Source organism: Pungitius pungitius, chromosome 1 (assembly GCF_949316345.1).
Source record: "Pungitius pungitius chromosome 1, fPunPun2.1, whole genome shotgun sequence".
In the NCBI taxonomy this organism is placed as follows: Eukaryota; Metazoa; Chordata; class Actinopteri; order Perciformes; family Gasterosteidae; genus Pungitius; species Pungitius pungitius.
Window position 1 is genome coordinate 34,299,125 of NC_084900.1, and position 16,034 is coordinate 34,315,158.

Sequence of the window (16,034 nt, forward strand, 5' to 3'; positions counted from 1 at the left end):
AGTGGATTGCGATATATTATTTCCAATGTATTCATCATTATATGCATTGTATTGTAATCTAATCTCCACTCGATGAAGGTTTCAGGATGAGGTTATGGCTGACATCGCCATCGTCTTTTTGCCTTTGAGCAGTTGGGAATGGTCATAATTCCTTTTTATTCAAGTACTAGTACTTGAATAAAAATAGTATTTCTATTTAAGCTACTTTATAAACTCACTACATTCACTACTTGCCTAAGGAAATATTATTCTTTACTTTCCTACATATATATTACTCAGGAGTTACTTTTTCGGTTATCCATTTAGAAAAAAATGACCGTTTCTTAAACATGATGCTCAACATCTATTAAACAGCCCTACTCAGACCTTTAAATGAAGCCTTAGATGTAATTATTTCTTCAAATGAAATGTTAGTGTCAGATCTTGATTTTGACAGTATAATACCGTCTGCACATTGAGGCACAAGGGAAGCTCAATCTTTCATCTGCTAAATTAGGTTGAATGCAAGTCTAGACTGTGTGGTTGCTAAGTTCAAGGCGATGATGAGATGAGTAATTACAATGTAACAATATTTGTTTATATGATATGACACATGGGTCAATATATATCCTATGTATTTAGAATATATATTAACCTATGTGTCATATATAATATTTATCATATATTTTTTTACAATAGGCTGTAAAAAACATTTATTTGTACCGCAACACTGACTGAAATTGAGAAGTACATCAAACATGAGTCCAACTGATGAAGCACTCACACATCAATTACAAATGTGTGGTGTCTATTTTTTTCAGCGGACGTGCTCACTGCCTTGGAACGGTCTCCTCGCTGTGCATGCAAGCGTGCGTGTGTGTATGCGTGTAGGCTCTGTGTGTGCGTGCGTGTATGTATGTGTGTGTGTGTAAGCTGCCTCATCTCGTGCTGTTGACGACCGACTACAACCGAGTCCGACCGTGAACAAACGGGATTTAAAAAAAAGCCCACCCTAGGCGGACCGTACCACGGCGATACTTTCGGTGAGTGACCGGTCCAGCAGGAGCTGCCCCCGGGTCGGTCCGCGACGATGAGCCAGCCTCGGCAGGACGAGTTCAAGCCTCCTCCGGAGTGCCCGGTCTTCGAGCCGAGCTTGGAAGAATTCAGAGATCCGTTTGCCTTCATCAATAAGATCCGTCCCATCGCCGAGAAAACGGGCATCTGCAAAGTCCGCCCGCCTCCGGTGAGTGGGATTTATTTTTCATTTTTAAAAACGGACAAACGTTACTCGGATGCTGTAGTTATTTAACCGTTAAAACGTCAGTAGATGGACGGAGCTTTCGGGGGTTTAAAGGGACTGTTCAACATGGCGGATGTAACGTTAACGTGACGGCTGTGCTCCGTCTTTGTGCTGCTCGCGGCTAGCTAGCTCTCATTTGGGATCAGAAACGCCGCTGCTGCGCCCCTTTTTGGGGGTAGTTTGAGGGCGTCGATCGACGGCTCGGCCTAATCCGTAATGATGTGGCGCTGTATTAAACGCTTGTTTTGGTCTCGGTCCACCGTGTGTCAACAAAGCCCCGGTGCTCCGTCCGTTGAGCCACGTAGCTAGCTAGGCTAACGCTAGCTAAACGCTCCACAACCCAACCTGTCATAATTTAGCTCACGGCTCGGACACAGTGTTATGCGGAAGCCATTCCTCACTTTCTGCTCAGGTGATGGTTATAAAACCACACATGGATTTTCGCACTTGTTAGTACCCCTTGTCCCTTTTAAACGTCCTCCCATCCATGCTGTTGGGGTTAATTGTGGATTATTTGTTGAAGATCATCATGATGTAGTCGGGTCGCTTCCATCCATCACTTCTCAGTCCATCTATTGGCTGGTTATAACTACTATTAATGTCACGGGTTCAGGCTAAATCAATGTTCCCCTTTTAATGGCTGTATTGTATTAACCAAAAAAAGTGAATCAAGTGCCCCATGGTGGGACAAGAGGTACACCGGTTAATTTAAACGTGACGTCCACTCTCATTGTTTAAGAACAAGTTGGGAAGTGTTTGTTCAGTCGGTCACACACACACACACACACACACACACACACACACACACACACACACACACACACACACACACACCTGTGTACAAGTGTTGCATATGTTGTTGTACTATCGGTGTGTAGCAAGACAACCCGTGTTCATGTATGAGCCTGTGTTGTAGGGTGTTGTCCTCCATGTTGGCTTTGTGGTAAGCTGGGCTGCTGAGTGTGAGTCTTCCATCTGGCCATTTTGTGTTTGCCAGTGGAGGATGTTGCCTACCGACTCAAAACAAGAACTTGGGTTATACAGTAGTTTATCTTTTATGGTGTATATTGACACACGTATTGATTGTTGCCTGCGGTTTTAAACTGAAAAAGCTAATTGTGTCATTTCTGTTTTGGCAAGGCCTTTCTTTTTTTCCAAACTTTATTCAAACATTAGCTAGTTTAATATCTTTCAACCCTGTAGCATCTGCTACATTATTATCTGCTTATCCTCTTTTATCTACCTAATTAACCATACTTAGGTAAAAATATATAGATTTTTTTCAAACGTGGTTCCATGCTTTGAAAAGCAACTGTCGTAACGAGAGACCATCTGCAAAGGAAAAACAAAGCTATTCATTAATTAAGCATATCAGTAAAATGACATTTATTATGACCTTCATGTGCATGTCTATGTATTTCTGTTGTTGTTTAGGGCTGGCAACCTCCGTTTGCTTGTGATGTTGACAAACTGCACTTTGTACCTCGGATTCAGAGGCTAAATGAACTGGAGGTGAGTCTTATAAAAGTGATTATTTGCCCACATCTCTGTGTCGGAATTCTAAAACTGTACATTTTAATGGCTACATCGATAATAACAAACAACACGTTATTAGTGCCTGCTAATGATGTCATTTATGAATGGATGCATTGCAAATTTACAACGGAAATTACACAACACAATGCTTGAAAAATAAATAAAGCTTCAAACTTCAAAAAAATAAACTTGGTGTATTTGTTTCGAACAGTAGAACAGTCTTTCCTGTTCTTGAATCTATATTTAGCCTCTACTGATTATTTTTAGACCTTATTATATTTTTCTCAAATTATTGCCAAGGTTTGAACGCCTTAACTAGTTTGCTTAACTTATTTGTGACTGAGTTGTTTTAATTTCTTATCTCATATCCAGGCACAGACCAGAGTCAAGCTCAATTTCCTGGATCAGATTGCCAAATTCTGGGATTTGCAGGGATGTGCCCTGAAGATTCCTCATGTGGAGAGAAAGATTTTGGATTTATATAAGCTAAATAAGGTTAATACCTAACCTAACATCGCATCACATTGTTTTAAAATATATATTCCAATTAAACAGCTTGCACTCACACACCTCGCTATCATTTCAGCTGGTAGCCGATGAGGGTGGATTTGACATTGTCTGCCAGGAAAGGCTGTGGACCAAGATCGCGCTACAAATGGGTTTCACCCCGGGCAAAGCTGTCGGCTCGCACCTGCGAGGGCATTATGAGAAAGTACTCTACCCTTACAACCTGTTTCAGAGTGGAGCGAACCTGCTGGTGAGTGTGACAGGCGTGTATCATTATGACAGCACACCTTGTTCCCGCTGATCCTCACAAAGGGAAGCGCTTACCGGAGTGTGGCTCCTGTGCAAACGAAACCCTTATAAGACACAACTTTTATTTAACACTAGACTCAAAGTTAAATAACTTTTCTCTGGCTATAAAATATGGACCTGACTTCAAAATGAGAATAAACTATTCCTATCAGAGATTTGAGCGACTATAGGCTACAATAAGATAAATATAAACAGATGCATATTAGGATATGCATATGCATTATGTCATATAGAAATTACACTGTTTTGTTTATTTACAGAATTTTTATCTGTAGAAGTTTTTTCTGTTGTCTGACTAATATGCGTTCAAGTGTGAATTTACAATCGGGTGTCTAGTTAGGTCATATTAAAGCTTTTGCACCCAAATATTCCATAACACATTGCAAGAGAGCTTATGAAAGTCCTTGGATTGGTACTGTGTGACCTCCTCGAGAGATCACTCTAAATTTTGTAATCACCAAAGCTCTCCCTTGCCTCAGGCACCAGAGCCAGCTTCCAAACAGATGTGTTTGGAGGCTGATCCTGATCCTGAACTTGAAAAGGTATGTTTGTGTTGTCATGGTTAAAAGCCACTCGGCCTCACATTAAGAACAGTGCATGTTTAACTCTGGCTGGACACTGTACCCTCTGTCCAGCTCATTGTTGTAATATTTTCAGGCATGGTAATATTAACCCTTCTTTAAACAGTCATTAACTGTTTTTTTTGCAGCAAAACAATAATCTCAAGCAAATACCTTGGCTTCTATGAGTTAATCTACGATTAACCTGCATCTTGGGGCACATTTTATAAAACAATCATTTTGTGTGTGTCCCCGGCAACGGTAAATGTGGTGCTTAATGTTTCACAGTTCACAATTATTCTTGTTTTCTCTCTTCCATCCATCTCAAGTGCAACAATAATCAAGCCACCAACTGAACAGGCTGTTCTTTACCTGCTCAGCTCAATTCGATGTTTTTGTCTTGTGGTTTGGCATGTTCCTCTTTAGTGTCTGTGCTCCCTGTTTGGGGGACTGCTGTTGATTCCTCACATCTATTTCATTACATTTGATAATCAAAAGTAATACGCGTATCCAACTGTGCTGCACGTACACTTCCTGCTTTAGACAACCAAATCTATTGCGTCTGTAGTTTGGTAGCCAAATTTAACGGCGTTGGAAATTCTATCTCGCTGACTGCTCCTTTTAACCATTCAGGTAATTCCAGTTGGACACGCATGTGTTTTTTTTTTTTTTAATGTATGAGCTGTGGTATTAAGTGGCCCGCGCTTCCCTTCAGTGTGTCCCGAGGCCTATCCCGCCAGCGGAGGGCACAGACAGCATGGACGCCAAGGACGCCAAGCTGCAGGACCCGGCTCAGAGGACCGACTCGGGCCCCACTGCGCGCAGAGCGAAGCGCATGAAGTGCGAGGTGAGTGTGTTGTTAAAGGGAGACGAAAAACACCAGGGCGGAAAAGATCCCTCTGCTCGTCACAGTTCACCGCATATTTCCACATCACGGTTTTGGTAGTTTGGAGTGGCCCCCAGTTGAACTTTTGCGTCTCTCTGCAGGCCGTCTGTGTGAAGGCTGAACCGGGCGAGGCCGGAGACAACAAGCCCAACCTGAGGCGCAGGATGGGTTCCTTTGTCGCCAAGCAAGAACCAGGTCAGGCTCCACATTCCAGAGTGAAAACACGGTTACCCCAATAAAGTTTACACTATTAATCGATTAGTAGGTATCCATGAGGCATCCTTAAACTGTATATAAACATCTCACACAATATTTTTAGCCCATTAAAGTGTAGTTTTAAGCAGAGAGGAGCTTTTAGGTCGTGTATTTTTCAAGGTCTTTGAATCCTCCTGTAGGAGATCATGATTTGCAAAACCATTACTATTCTTTTAAAGACACAATGTTGGTCACTCAAATCTGTAAATTGCATCACAATTATAATTCGCCATCAAATTAGTTCATTGGCTTACTTCTAGTTCTAATATATCTCTTTATTCGAGGCTTGAACCTTGTCTGGCCTCACAGTTCCATTATATGCACAACAGTTCCTGATAAATCATCACATCGTCAATTTTAAATATTAATATACAAAGCCACTTTTTCATCACTTAATACAAGCGTAAAAAGGTTAATAATCTGTCCACAACAGTCTAAGATGCATGAAAAGCTTTGTGTGCGACCCCTCAGTACATAAACAAAACCCACATGGTTCTGCGGTACATTACAAGAGTTAATCCACCCAATGAAGGTGTTCACACAGCAGAGTGAGCGTTACATTTCTCGAGCCACTACACTGCATCAATTAGCCTATTTACTCACGGCTCTTCCAATCTTACTCCGTTTGAGTCACTGCATCCCCCGAATCGGTTTCAACAACGTCGTTGAGTTTCAGTCTGCGTAGAGAGACGGCCGGCGCATGTTCGTGCTTGTGTGCGTGTGTGAGACACAGAGGGGAGAAAAACTGCGTCACTAACGGACAGCAAAACGCAGTAAAGAGGTCACTGCATCGATGTGGAACATAAATAAAGACTTACAAATGTCCTTGTACCACACACACACACACACACACACACGTTCAACAGTTAGTGAGTGTCGGTAACGGCTCCTGTTGTCTTGCAGAAAAAGAAATTCCGATTCCAGTGAAACAAGAGCCAGTTGAAAGTAAAGAACCGATGCTTGAAGCCGACAAAACCAAGTCACGTTACAAGAAATTCATCCCTCCTGTTCTTCCAAGTCCAGTGAGTATAACTATCTCCTATGTTTTCCTTTGGAGGAGAAAGCAACATGTAATACCATCATTAGCACAAGCTAAATCACTTAACCGTGTATCTTTGCTGTCAAACTGTACATACTTGCATACAGTGCGTTACAGAAACCCTATTAGCTAATGTGGCTAATAAGCACAAATGTAGTTTTTAGTTGTTGTGGCTCTGAAACCGATTCATCAACAACTGTTGTTGTTTTCCAGGTGGACCTGGTGGTGTGTTTGGTGTGCGGCAGCGGGGGAGATGAAGAACGCCTGTTGCTGTGTGACGGCTGTGACGACAGCTACCACACCTTCTGCCTAATCCCTCCTCTACCGGACATCCCCAAAGGGGACTGGAGATGCCCCAAATGTCTTGCTCAGGTGAGCATAAAGTCTGATTCAAACAAACATGACAAGAATAATAAAAAAAAACAAATAGAAGAATATCCAACAAACATATTAAACAAATGTGTTTTGTTTTTTTTTGTCCCCCGAAGGAATGCAACAAACCTCACGAGGCATTCGGCTTTGAACAGGCATACAGGGACTACTCGCTGCGTGCATTTGGACAAATGGCTGATGCGTTCAAATCTGATTACTTCAACATGCCAGTTCATGTAAGCATACGCAGTTTCAGAGCTAATCGGTGCGCCTCTCCCGCTGTGAGTGTTTTTCTTAACGTTGCTTCATGTATTCGTCACAGATGGTACCCACAGAGCTGGTGGAGAAGGAGTTCTGGCGGTTGGTGGGAGCCATCGAGGAGGATGTTACTGTAGAATACGGAGCAGATATTGCCTCCAAGGACTTTGGGAGCGGATTCCCCATTCCTAACGGAAAGTTTAAAGTCTCCCCAGCTGATGAGGTGAACCTGTGAAACAAGATCCCCGAAGATGAACCTATAACATAAATGAAATGACCAGAATGTATTGATACGTTTTTAAATTGATGATTGAATGTTAAAATGGATTCTAAAATGAGGAGATTGTTGTTGAATAAAGTACCTACAGTAGTTATATAATAATAGATACAGTATGACCAAGAGAAAGGTATTTAATTGCATTCTATGTAGTAGACTTAACCTGCAGGTGAACCTGACTGGGGGGTGTGTATCAGTCTAATATTAAATGAAGTGTTGTGAACGGTATATTGCTGTATTACTGAACTCTGAATGTCTTTCAGAAATACCTGAAGTGTGGCTGGAACCTCAACAATCTGGCGATGATGAACCCTTCCGTTCTGACTCATGTGACAGCTGACATCTGTGGGATGACGCTGCCATGGCTTTATGTTGGCATGTGCTTCTCCTCCTTCTGCTGGCACATCGAGGATCACTGGAGCTACTCAATCAACTACCTGCACTGGTACGAAAGGCTCACAGGATTTGTAACGGCTTGTGATGTTTATTATCCGGTCAGGACTTTATTTCTGGGTTTTTTTAAGCTTAATCTTGTGTTTCTATCCTTTTTACTACCAGGGGGGAACCCAAAACGTGGTACGGAGCTCCTGGCTTTGCTGCAGAACAGCTGGAGGAGGTGATGAGGAAACTGGCCCCAGAGCTGTTTGAGTCTCAGCCTGACCTCTTGCACCAGCTGGTCACCATCATGAACCCCAACACTCTGATGGCCCACGGAGTCCCAGTACGTACTTATGTCCCTCCTTGACTGACCTATATTTTCATTCGCAGTTAAGCCACTCTCATTTTTTTTTTAGGAACAAGCAGCATGTCTCTCTAACAGGAACATAAATCCTTTTGTGGCTGTTGTCCTTCAGATTTACAGAACAAACCAGTGTGCTGGTGAGTTTGTCATCACGTTTCCCAGAGCCTACCACAGCGGCTTCAATCAGGGCTTCAACTTTGCTGAGGCGGTCAACTTCTGCACTGTGGACTGGGTACGTCTGATCCCTTGCTGTTTTTAAAAGTCATGAAAATACTGGCTGCTCTTTTAAAAGATGCCAAACTCCATTATTTTCAGTCATGAATGATTACACACTGTGTTGCACTAAAAACAATAATAATAATGTGTAACATTATTAACAACAAGCTTGGCGTCTAGTGTGTGTGTGTGTGTGCGCATGTGTAGTCCTGCCATGCCGCACCTCCTTGTAACTCCCTCAGCTGCAGGCCTAATGGATCTCATGTGATGTATTTTGTTGTAGATTTGACACAACATGTATGAACTGTCCCTTCAACTCTGTATCACCAGATGCCTCTTGGCAGGCAGTGTGTGGACCACTATCGCATGCTGGGCCGCTACAATGTGTTCTCCCACGATGAGATGGTATGCAACATGGCCTCGAAGGCGAGCACCCTCGATGTCGTCCTGGCATCCGCTGTCCACAAAGACATGGTCGTCATGCTCCAAGAAGAGGAGAAACAAAGAGAGCATGTGAAGGAAATGGTAAGAAAGCCCTTTTTAAAATACTCTTACTCTTATACTGACTCAATTGTTCCTTCATGAGCGCATGTGGTCTGTTAAATATCATGTGTGCACAGCGATATGTTCACTCAAAAACAACACGCTATTCACCTTCCACATCTTTTGCTGTTGTCCCGCAGGGGATGGTGCGCACCACGGAGGCAAAGTACGATCACCTCCAGGACGACGAGCGGCAGTGCGCCAGGTGCAGGACCACCTGCTACCTGTCTGCTGTCACCTGTTCCTGCAGCCCAGGTGTACTGGTCTGTCTGCACCACGTCAACGAACTCTGCTCGTGCCCCATCAGCAATTACACACTCAAGTAAGTCCTTCTGGAGCTGATCAGCGGGCTTTGTGTGCAGAGATCAGAGCGCACCTGTTGGCTGTGTAGATGTAATTAATGCATAACATCTGCAAAAATATATCTAATCACAGACTAGCCCAGTCCTAGTATTGTTATTAGCTCTACCTCTCAAATGAAGTGTTGCGTTTTCTCCTGCAGTCTCAGGTACACACTGGACGAGCTGTTCCCCATGATGACAGCAGTGAAGCAGCGAGCCGAACTGTATGATGAATGGGCCTCCCTTGTGAAAGAGACTCTTGAGGCTAAACTAGAGAAGAAGAAAGGTACAACAAAGCATGAAAGGAGCATACCGGGGATTTTGTATGTTATAAATACTCCATTTGCTATGTTGTTTTGAAGCAAACGGGACAAAATGCAGTCCCTGTGGCTAAAGAGGATGAAAACGAATAGTTTGTGATGTTTATGTCGTCAAATGGATTAACCAGCTGTTCTGTCCCCAGGTCTCCCCGTCTTTCGCTCCCTTCTTGCTGAGTCGGAGTCCAAGCTGTTCCCCGACAACGACCTGCTGCGTCGGCTGCGTATGGTCACACAAGACGGAGAGAAGTGCTCCTCCGTGGCACAGCAGCTGTTGAATGGCAAGAGACAGACCAGGTAGCGCTAATACTCCCACTCAGATTCATATAATGGCTGTCTTCAAATTTGTCTTTATGTTTACTCGTGTCGGAAAGTAGAATTAGTTCCTTAACGGCGCTCATATCTGTAACTGATTTCTCTTTCCCAGGCATCGGTTTGGAAGTGGGAAGTCCTGCAGCCAGCTGAGTGTGGAGGAGCTAAGTTCATTTGTGAGGCAGCTGTATAATCTTTCCTGCAGTCTCCCTCAAGCTCCCATGCTGAAGGTAGGAGAAATGCATCCATTAATAACATTAATTCAAATTTGATCTGGGCTGCCACTGTGCATTTCTATAAATGTTGTATGCTCTGTCAACTTAATCTGCGCGGCCAGCAAATGCCACTTTATACTGTGACCGCTCACAGCGAATGTTAGCAAGGGAACGACTACTGAGACCTCCTATTCCCTTTTTATATTAATGTCTGAATACATTTCACACAGATCATGACTGCTGATCTGTGATCATGAGTTTGTCGCTAACATTAGAAGCACATTAGGGACAGCTCTCCAGTTCAAACCGGAGGAATGATGACCAAAATAAAACCTGTTTCCACGTCAAACCAACTGTAAAGATTGGGATTCAACCTGTCTTTCTTCAGGAACTCCTGAATCGCATCGAAGACTTCCAGCAGCACAGCGAGAAGGTCCTGGGGGACGAAGCTCCCGCCGTCGCCGAGATCCAGAGCCTGTTGGACGTCAGCTTCGACTTTGACGTGGAGTTGCCCGAGCTGCCCCGCCTGAGGGTGAGGCTGGAGCAGGCGCGATGGTTGGAGGGGGCGCAGCAGGCCAGCTCGGAGCCTTCCACGCTGACCCTGGAGGCCATGAGGAAGCTCATCGACCAGGGGGTCGGCCTGGAAGCTCATCCATCCGTGGAGAAAGCCATGGCGCGGCTGCAGGAGCTGCTCACTGTGTCCGAGCACTGGGAGGACAAGGCGAGCAGTCTCCTCAAAGCCAGGTGAGGACAGCGCCGACGGATCCGTGGCTACATTGGCATCAAAGCCGCGGGGGGGGGGAGGGGGTCGCTTGGGGGAGGGGACATCCAAGGAGTCCCCAAGAAGACGTGATAGGCTGCTCTGTTAACATCTGTAACTTTCTGTCCAGGTCTTTGCACTGATTGTACGTGAATAATGTCAACATTACATCGGTGCTGCTGATTTTGCTTCGTTTTAATTACAGCTAATGCAAAATGCTGCCGATAGAATATTCAACAAGACCAACAAAAAGTGAGCACACATTTAGTTCTGCCGTCATTCCATTGGTACTCATTGCTGTTCAGTATTAACTGTCACAAGTGCTTTACAAAGGCTTTAATGGCATGGCTGTCAGCAATGTGCATCTCCCCATTATCCAAAAAACTAATTTCCAGTCAGGTGTAGTCAAGTGTTATGTTCCCTCAACGTGCTTAGTTTAATTTAAATTTTGGGTTTCACATTATTGAACATTTGGTTACAGTATCTGTAGTGTTGCCCAAGGTGTTCGACACGCTCTGTCATGAATTTAGGTTCCATCTCCAGAGTCTTGGTTTTAACAGTGTGATTAAAAAGTGCATACCGGATGTTTTGTAAGTGTTGGTTGGTAAAATATTGCAGAAAGTTTCCTGTGAGGATGTCGGAAAGAAAAATGCCAAGACAGGTTGTTGTTGTTAAAGAGAGTAATTGATTTGAAAGTGATGCAGGTTACCTACAGTCTGTCATTTGTGTTTTTACTGCCGGTCAGACCACCACACTCCATAGAGACTCTTAGTGCTGCAGCGGAGAAGGCGGCTGGCATCCCCGCTTACCTTTCAAACTGTCGCCTCCTAAGAGACACTGTCAGAAGAGCCAGGGAGTGGCTTCAAGAAGCTGAGGAGCTTCAGGTGAGGACGCACTCGACACAGCATGACTTTAGTGGGGAGTTTATTGGCTAATTATTCTCTATGTTGGTTGGTTTGAGTTTTATTGCAATCCTGTCTGTCTGTTTGTTTGTTTGTTTTTTTAGGTGGGTGATTGCACACTGATGATGGACAGCCTCTCTGACATGGTGCTACGAGGACAAGCCGTTCCAGTCCACTTCGAGCCTTTAGAGCGACTCGAGTCTTTAATGGGAGAAGTGCAAGAATGGAGAGAATCTGCAGCTACAACTTTCCTTCAGAGAGACTCAACCCTTTCCTTACTAGAGGTAAAGAAAGAAATGCCCCCCCACCCCAAACACCCGAGATATTTTTCCCTCGTGTCTTTCAAAACCACAAGCAGATAAATCAGATCAAATTTGATCTGACCTTCTCAGTCGGTGTTATTGCAGCTCTCGCTTCTGGCCTCAGTGCAAGAAATAACAGCAATTTTGTCAATCGCAGGTTCTATGTCCAAGATGTGAAGTTGGCAATGTGGGTTCCCCAAAGAGGAAAGCCAAGAAAGGAAAAGAATCGCCAAAAAGTAACAAAAAGAAAACGCCACGGCTAAACACTCTCAGTGACGTGGAAAAAGCTCTTTCAGAGACCAGAGACTCCACCTGTGCAGTAAGTGTAGTACTTCTAGGTTCTAATGGGCCCTTACTTACTGCAGATTGACTGACTAATGCAGCCTGTGCTCGGTTCCTCAGATGGCGACTCTGGAGGAGCTCCGGGTGAGAGAGATGGAGGCTTTCTCCCATCTCAGGGCGGAGAATGAGTCCAAGCTCCTTCCTACAGCAGACTGCATGGACCTGAAGGTGTGCGTGTGTCAGAAGGCGCCCATGGGTGCAATGTTACAGTGTGAACTCTGCAGAAATGCTTTCCACAGCATTTGTGTCCGAGAGCCGTCGGACTCTTGCGAAACGCCACCGTGGCTTTGTCCGCTGTGCCAGCGGTCAGAAAAGCCCCCCCTGCACAAAGCCGTGTCTCTGCTGGCCTCGCTGCGGCGCATCGGGGTGCGCCTGCCGGAGGGCGACGCGCTGCACTACCTGGTCGAGAGGACTGTGAACTGGCAGCAGCGAGCACAGGAGATCAAACAGTATTTTAACCTACCAGAAGTGGAAGAGAGACCCGGGACTCCTCCCACTTTAACCCGCTGGGCATCGGGCAGCCACGAAGCTCACGACAACACTCAGGTCAGTCTTCATCCCGCACCGCACGCCTAAAGAGAGTATTTTGAGCAAATGTTAAGTTTGGGGCTTGCGTGTTTTTGCCACAGGCTCCGTGTTTGACTCCGGAGTGGAATAGGACAAGCCATAACCAGACCGTCTTCTACACGGAGCAGAGGTGCATCCCGCTGCAGGGTCAGTGCCACCTTATTCTACACCGCACGGAGTCACGGGTCCCTGTGGATTGTCATCGTTCATGTTGCGGCTGTCGTTTTTCCTCCTCCGTGACAGGCCTGAGTCATGATCTGGAGGAGCTGATGGTGGAGGGGCTCCTGCTGCAGGTGTGTCTGCCAGAGGTGCAGAGCCTCTTCCACGTTTTATTGGACAGAGCCAGCAGTCAGCACAGCAGCCGGTGCCTGTCGCCACCACAGAGCGAAGCCGCAGACTGTGAGGAACACATGCCGTTTAACTCTGGAAAGAATCTGCCACTCAACCAGGTACTCACGCTTACCGCCAGATGAGTTGATCAAATGCCATCTAAAGACTGCCTCAATATCCCTTCGAATGATTATTTTCAGGATGGCGTCGATGGAGGGAGGGAAGCTATGGTTGGCCCCGAAAATAAAGCCAAGCGGCATCTGGACAGGGAAGGAGTGAATGCAGAGCACCGAGTGAAGGATAAAAAGCACTCCCATAAAAGACAGAAGATGAATAAAAAGAGGCCGGCCTCGACCTCGTCCTCTCCGCGCTCTGATTTCTCCCAGTCCGATGAGTCCGATGAGGAGATGGCCGTGTGTCCCGCTGAGAGGTGTCAGCTGCCGGAGGGAGATGAGGTGAGGAAGAGCCGCCGGGTCCCAATCGTTTCTTTTCTCTGCAGGGGTCAGTTTTCTTTCCACTTCATTATGCAAATGTTGAATCAACATTAGAACCATCATTGAATTAGGTGGCGTTTTTTGCTGCAGAGAAAGACTTTTGCAATTGGATGGTGCGAATAGGGAAGCGTCTGCTTTTACTAAGAAGATCATTTACTTAGGAGGGTTTACCGCTGAAGCTTTATCTTCAGGACGGCGGACTTTGTCCCTCACATCCGCTATACGAAAGCGTGATAGTAAGTCTACTTGTAATGGCCCGTATGAATAAAACTGATAACTTTATTCTCTGTGTACATGAGGCTGTGTTCGTAATGTTTAAGAAAGATTTTGAAAGAAGGTAAACTTCTTCAGATCTAAAAGAAACAGTAGATTCAAGATATTTATTTACTAAGTGCTTCATCCAAATATCAACTAGGCTTATTTTATTATATATATATATATATATATATTGGTTATAATCAAAAGAGCCTGAAAATTTCCCAAGTCATACAAATAAATTGCGCAGCTCTGCAAATGCTCGAAACAAGCAACTGTTCCACCTAAATTCACAACAGCAACTAATGAAGCGAATAAAACGTCAATGTTGTGTTTAACTGACCAAGCACTTAATCACGCTCCACCTCGCAGGTGGACTGGGTCCAGTGTGACGGCAGCTGTAACCAGTGGTTCCACCAAGTCTGCGTGGGCGTTACGGCAGAGATGGCTGAGAAGGAGGACTACATTTGTATCAGGTGTACACTGCATGATGGACACATGCGAAAATAAACAGAAAGCGACGGGGTCGGTCATCAGTCTATTTTATTCGAGCCAGAAGTCGGGATGTGTCACTGAGCCGATGGCCCCGCCCACAAGCCCCACCCCACCTCCGTCACATCTGTCTGACCCCTTTTTAAACAACGGTGCTATCTCCTCTTTGACTTGTTGTGCAGAACTATATTGTTTTAGTTATTTTTTGTATTTTACATATATATCTATATATATATATAGATATATTTCTTCTTATGAATTGTTTGTGGTTGTCTAAATGAAAAAAACAACAACACGGGATGTGAAGTGCGCTGCATGGGATTCCATATCATCAGCGCAAAGGAGTCTTTAGAACTGTAAAGTGGGTTAATAATCTCTCTGGAACCTCCTTGCATGTTTAGAGCAAAGGGGATAGGAGTCACGGTTTCCATCCCTTACTCCCCCAAAAAATGACTACACATTTCTTTGAAATCCAGTGTTTAGTACATGCATCTTAATATAATTATTCCCATTTTTGTTTTGTAGAATAGGTTTATTTATCTGAGCAATAATTTTTGTCTGAATCGACTTAAATGGCTTGATCTCCGCTGAGTTGTGTTGCTGCTTCAGCGATGGTGTGATGTACAGAGAGCGACGCGGATGGATTGCATTTCCTCTGCGGTGGTCTGCGGTAACACGTTAACCACCACAGCATGTAACGTAGGATGCTCGGGGGACAATGTTACAAGTTTATATTGTGGAATAAAGCCCTTTTGTTCTAAGGATACGTCCTGTTATTTGTCTGACACGCGGAAGAGGACAAACCACTAGATGTCATCGTAAAACACGGTTTGAAATCAAACTCCACTGTTTGTTCTTTGTATCTCGTGCACACTCACCAGATGGTAACCAACTGTTGAAACACACAAATACAAATGCACAAAGGGAGGATTACTTGCATACAAAGACATTCTACTGTGGGTGTCAACAGATCAGTGTGAATAACGACGTAACCAACAATAAATGTGATGATAATTAAACAACACTGCTATTTTTCACCAAACAAGTTAGTGACTCTAACATCAGTGAGATGCTTGACAAGAATATAAAAGGTGTGTTGCTGACTCCTTAATTCTTCCAGTCCGCACTTCAAACTCTAATTACAAAACAAAGCAATATTTAGTAAGCTGAAGCTCAGTGTGCTGTTATAACCTACGAGTGAATCTTTCATCCTCCTTTCGAGCAGCTTGACTGGTGTTGAGAGGTGGAGAATAAAAATATGATCAGCGGTAGTCAAGTGATACTATTTCTCTGATGTGTCATCGGCCAGATGTGTGCAACACAAAGACAAACATTGAGCCACTCGAACCGGAGCTGAGCAACGCACTGAGCAAAGAGAGTGACGTGTCCATCAGATCTAAGTGAGTCAAACACGTCCTTACAACAGGCCTGAGGTGTTCATCAAAACAGCCACCAAACAAACAGTGATTAACAGTTCAAATGAATCATTGTTTCACTGTAATTGAAAATATGTTGTGTTTAAAAAAAAAACATCAACTAAATATAGCCCAAGGGTGGAATTCTATTTATATCCAATGTAACTTCTGTTGATGTCTCTTGAATCTAAGTTGGGCCCAAAGGCTCGGT

At 44.4% G+C, this 16,034-nt stretch overlaps 1 protein-coding gene across 2 annotated transcripts; it reads left to right on the top strand.

Moving 5' to 3' along the window:
* Positions 1–790: 790 nt before the first annotated feature.
* kdm5bb (lysine demethylase 5Bb) lies at positions 791–15,916 on the top strand. 2 transcript variants are annotated; one of them, XM_037457587.2, is made up of 28 exons: positions 791–1,222; positions 2,714–2,791; positions 3,188–3,310; positions 3,402–3,572; positions 4,111–4,173; positions 4,907–5,038; positions 5,179–5,272; positions 6,236–6,354; positions 6,585–6,743; positions 6,860–6,979; positions 7,066–7,224; positions 7,542–7,723; positions 7,837–7,999; positions 8,133–8,252; positions 8,567–8,761; positions 8,920–9,101; positions 9,282–9,406; positions 9,584–9,734; positions 9,865–9,979; positions 10,353–10,708; positions 11,470–11,608; positions 11,731–11,910; positions 12,086–12,247; positions 12,331–12,816; positions 12,900–12,984; positions 13,081–13,286; positions 13,368–13,622; positions 14,289–15,916. In XM_037457587.2, exons 1-28 carry the CDS (start codon positions 1,070–1,072, stop codon positions 14,424–14,426), a joined length of 4,611 nt encoding a protein of 1,536 aa, XP_037313484.2. In that variant the 5' UTR covers positions 791–1,069; the 3' UTR covers positions 14,427–15,916. The 2 variants fall into 2 exon arrangements, with proteins under 2 accessions (XP_037313484.2, XP_062421735.1); XM_062565751.1 differs by lacking the exon at positions 4,111–4,173 and having other exon boundaries at positions 792–1,222.
* Positions 15,917–16,034: the final 118 nt, after the last annotated feature.

Coding starts and splice junctions, on each gene's coding strand:
- kdm5bb (XM_037457587.2), top strand. CDS start 1,070: ATGAGCCAGCCTCGGCAGGACGAGTTCAAGCCTCCTCCGGAGTGCCCG. Junction 6,355..6,584: donor CTCCTGTTCTTCCAAGTCCA/GTGAGTATAACT, acceptor GTTGTTTTCCAG/GTGGACCTGGTGGTGTGTTT. Junction 7,724..7,836: donor TCAATCAACTACCTGCACTG/GTACGAAAGGCT, acceptor TTTTACTACCAG/GGGGGAACCCAAAACGTGGT.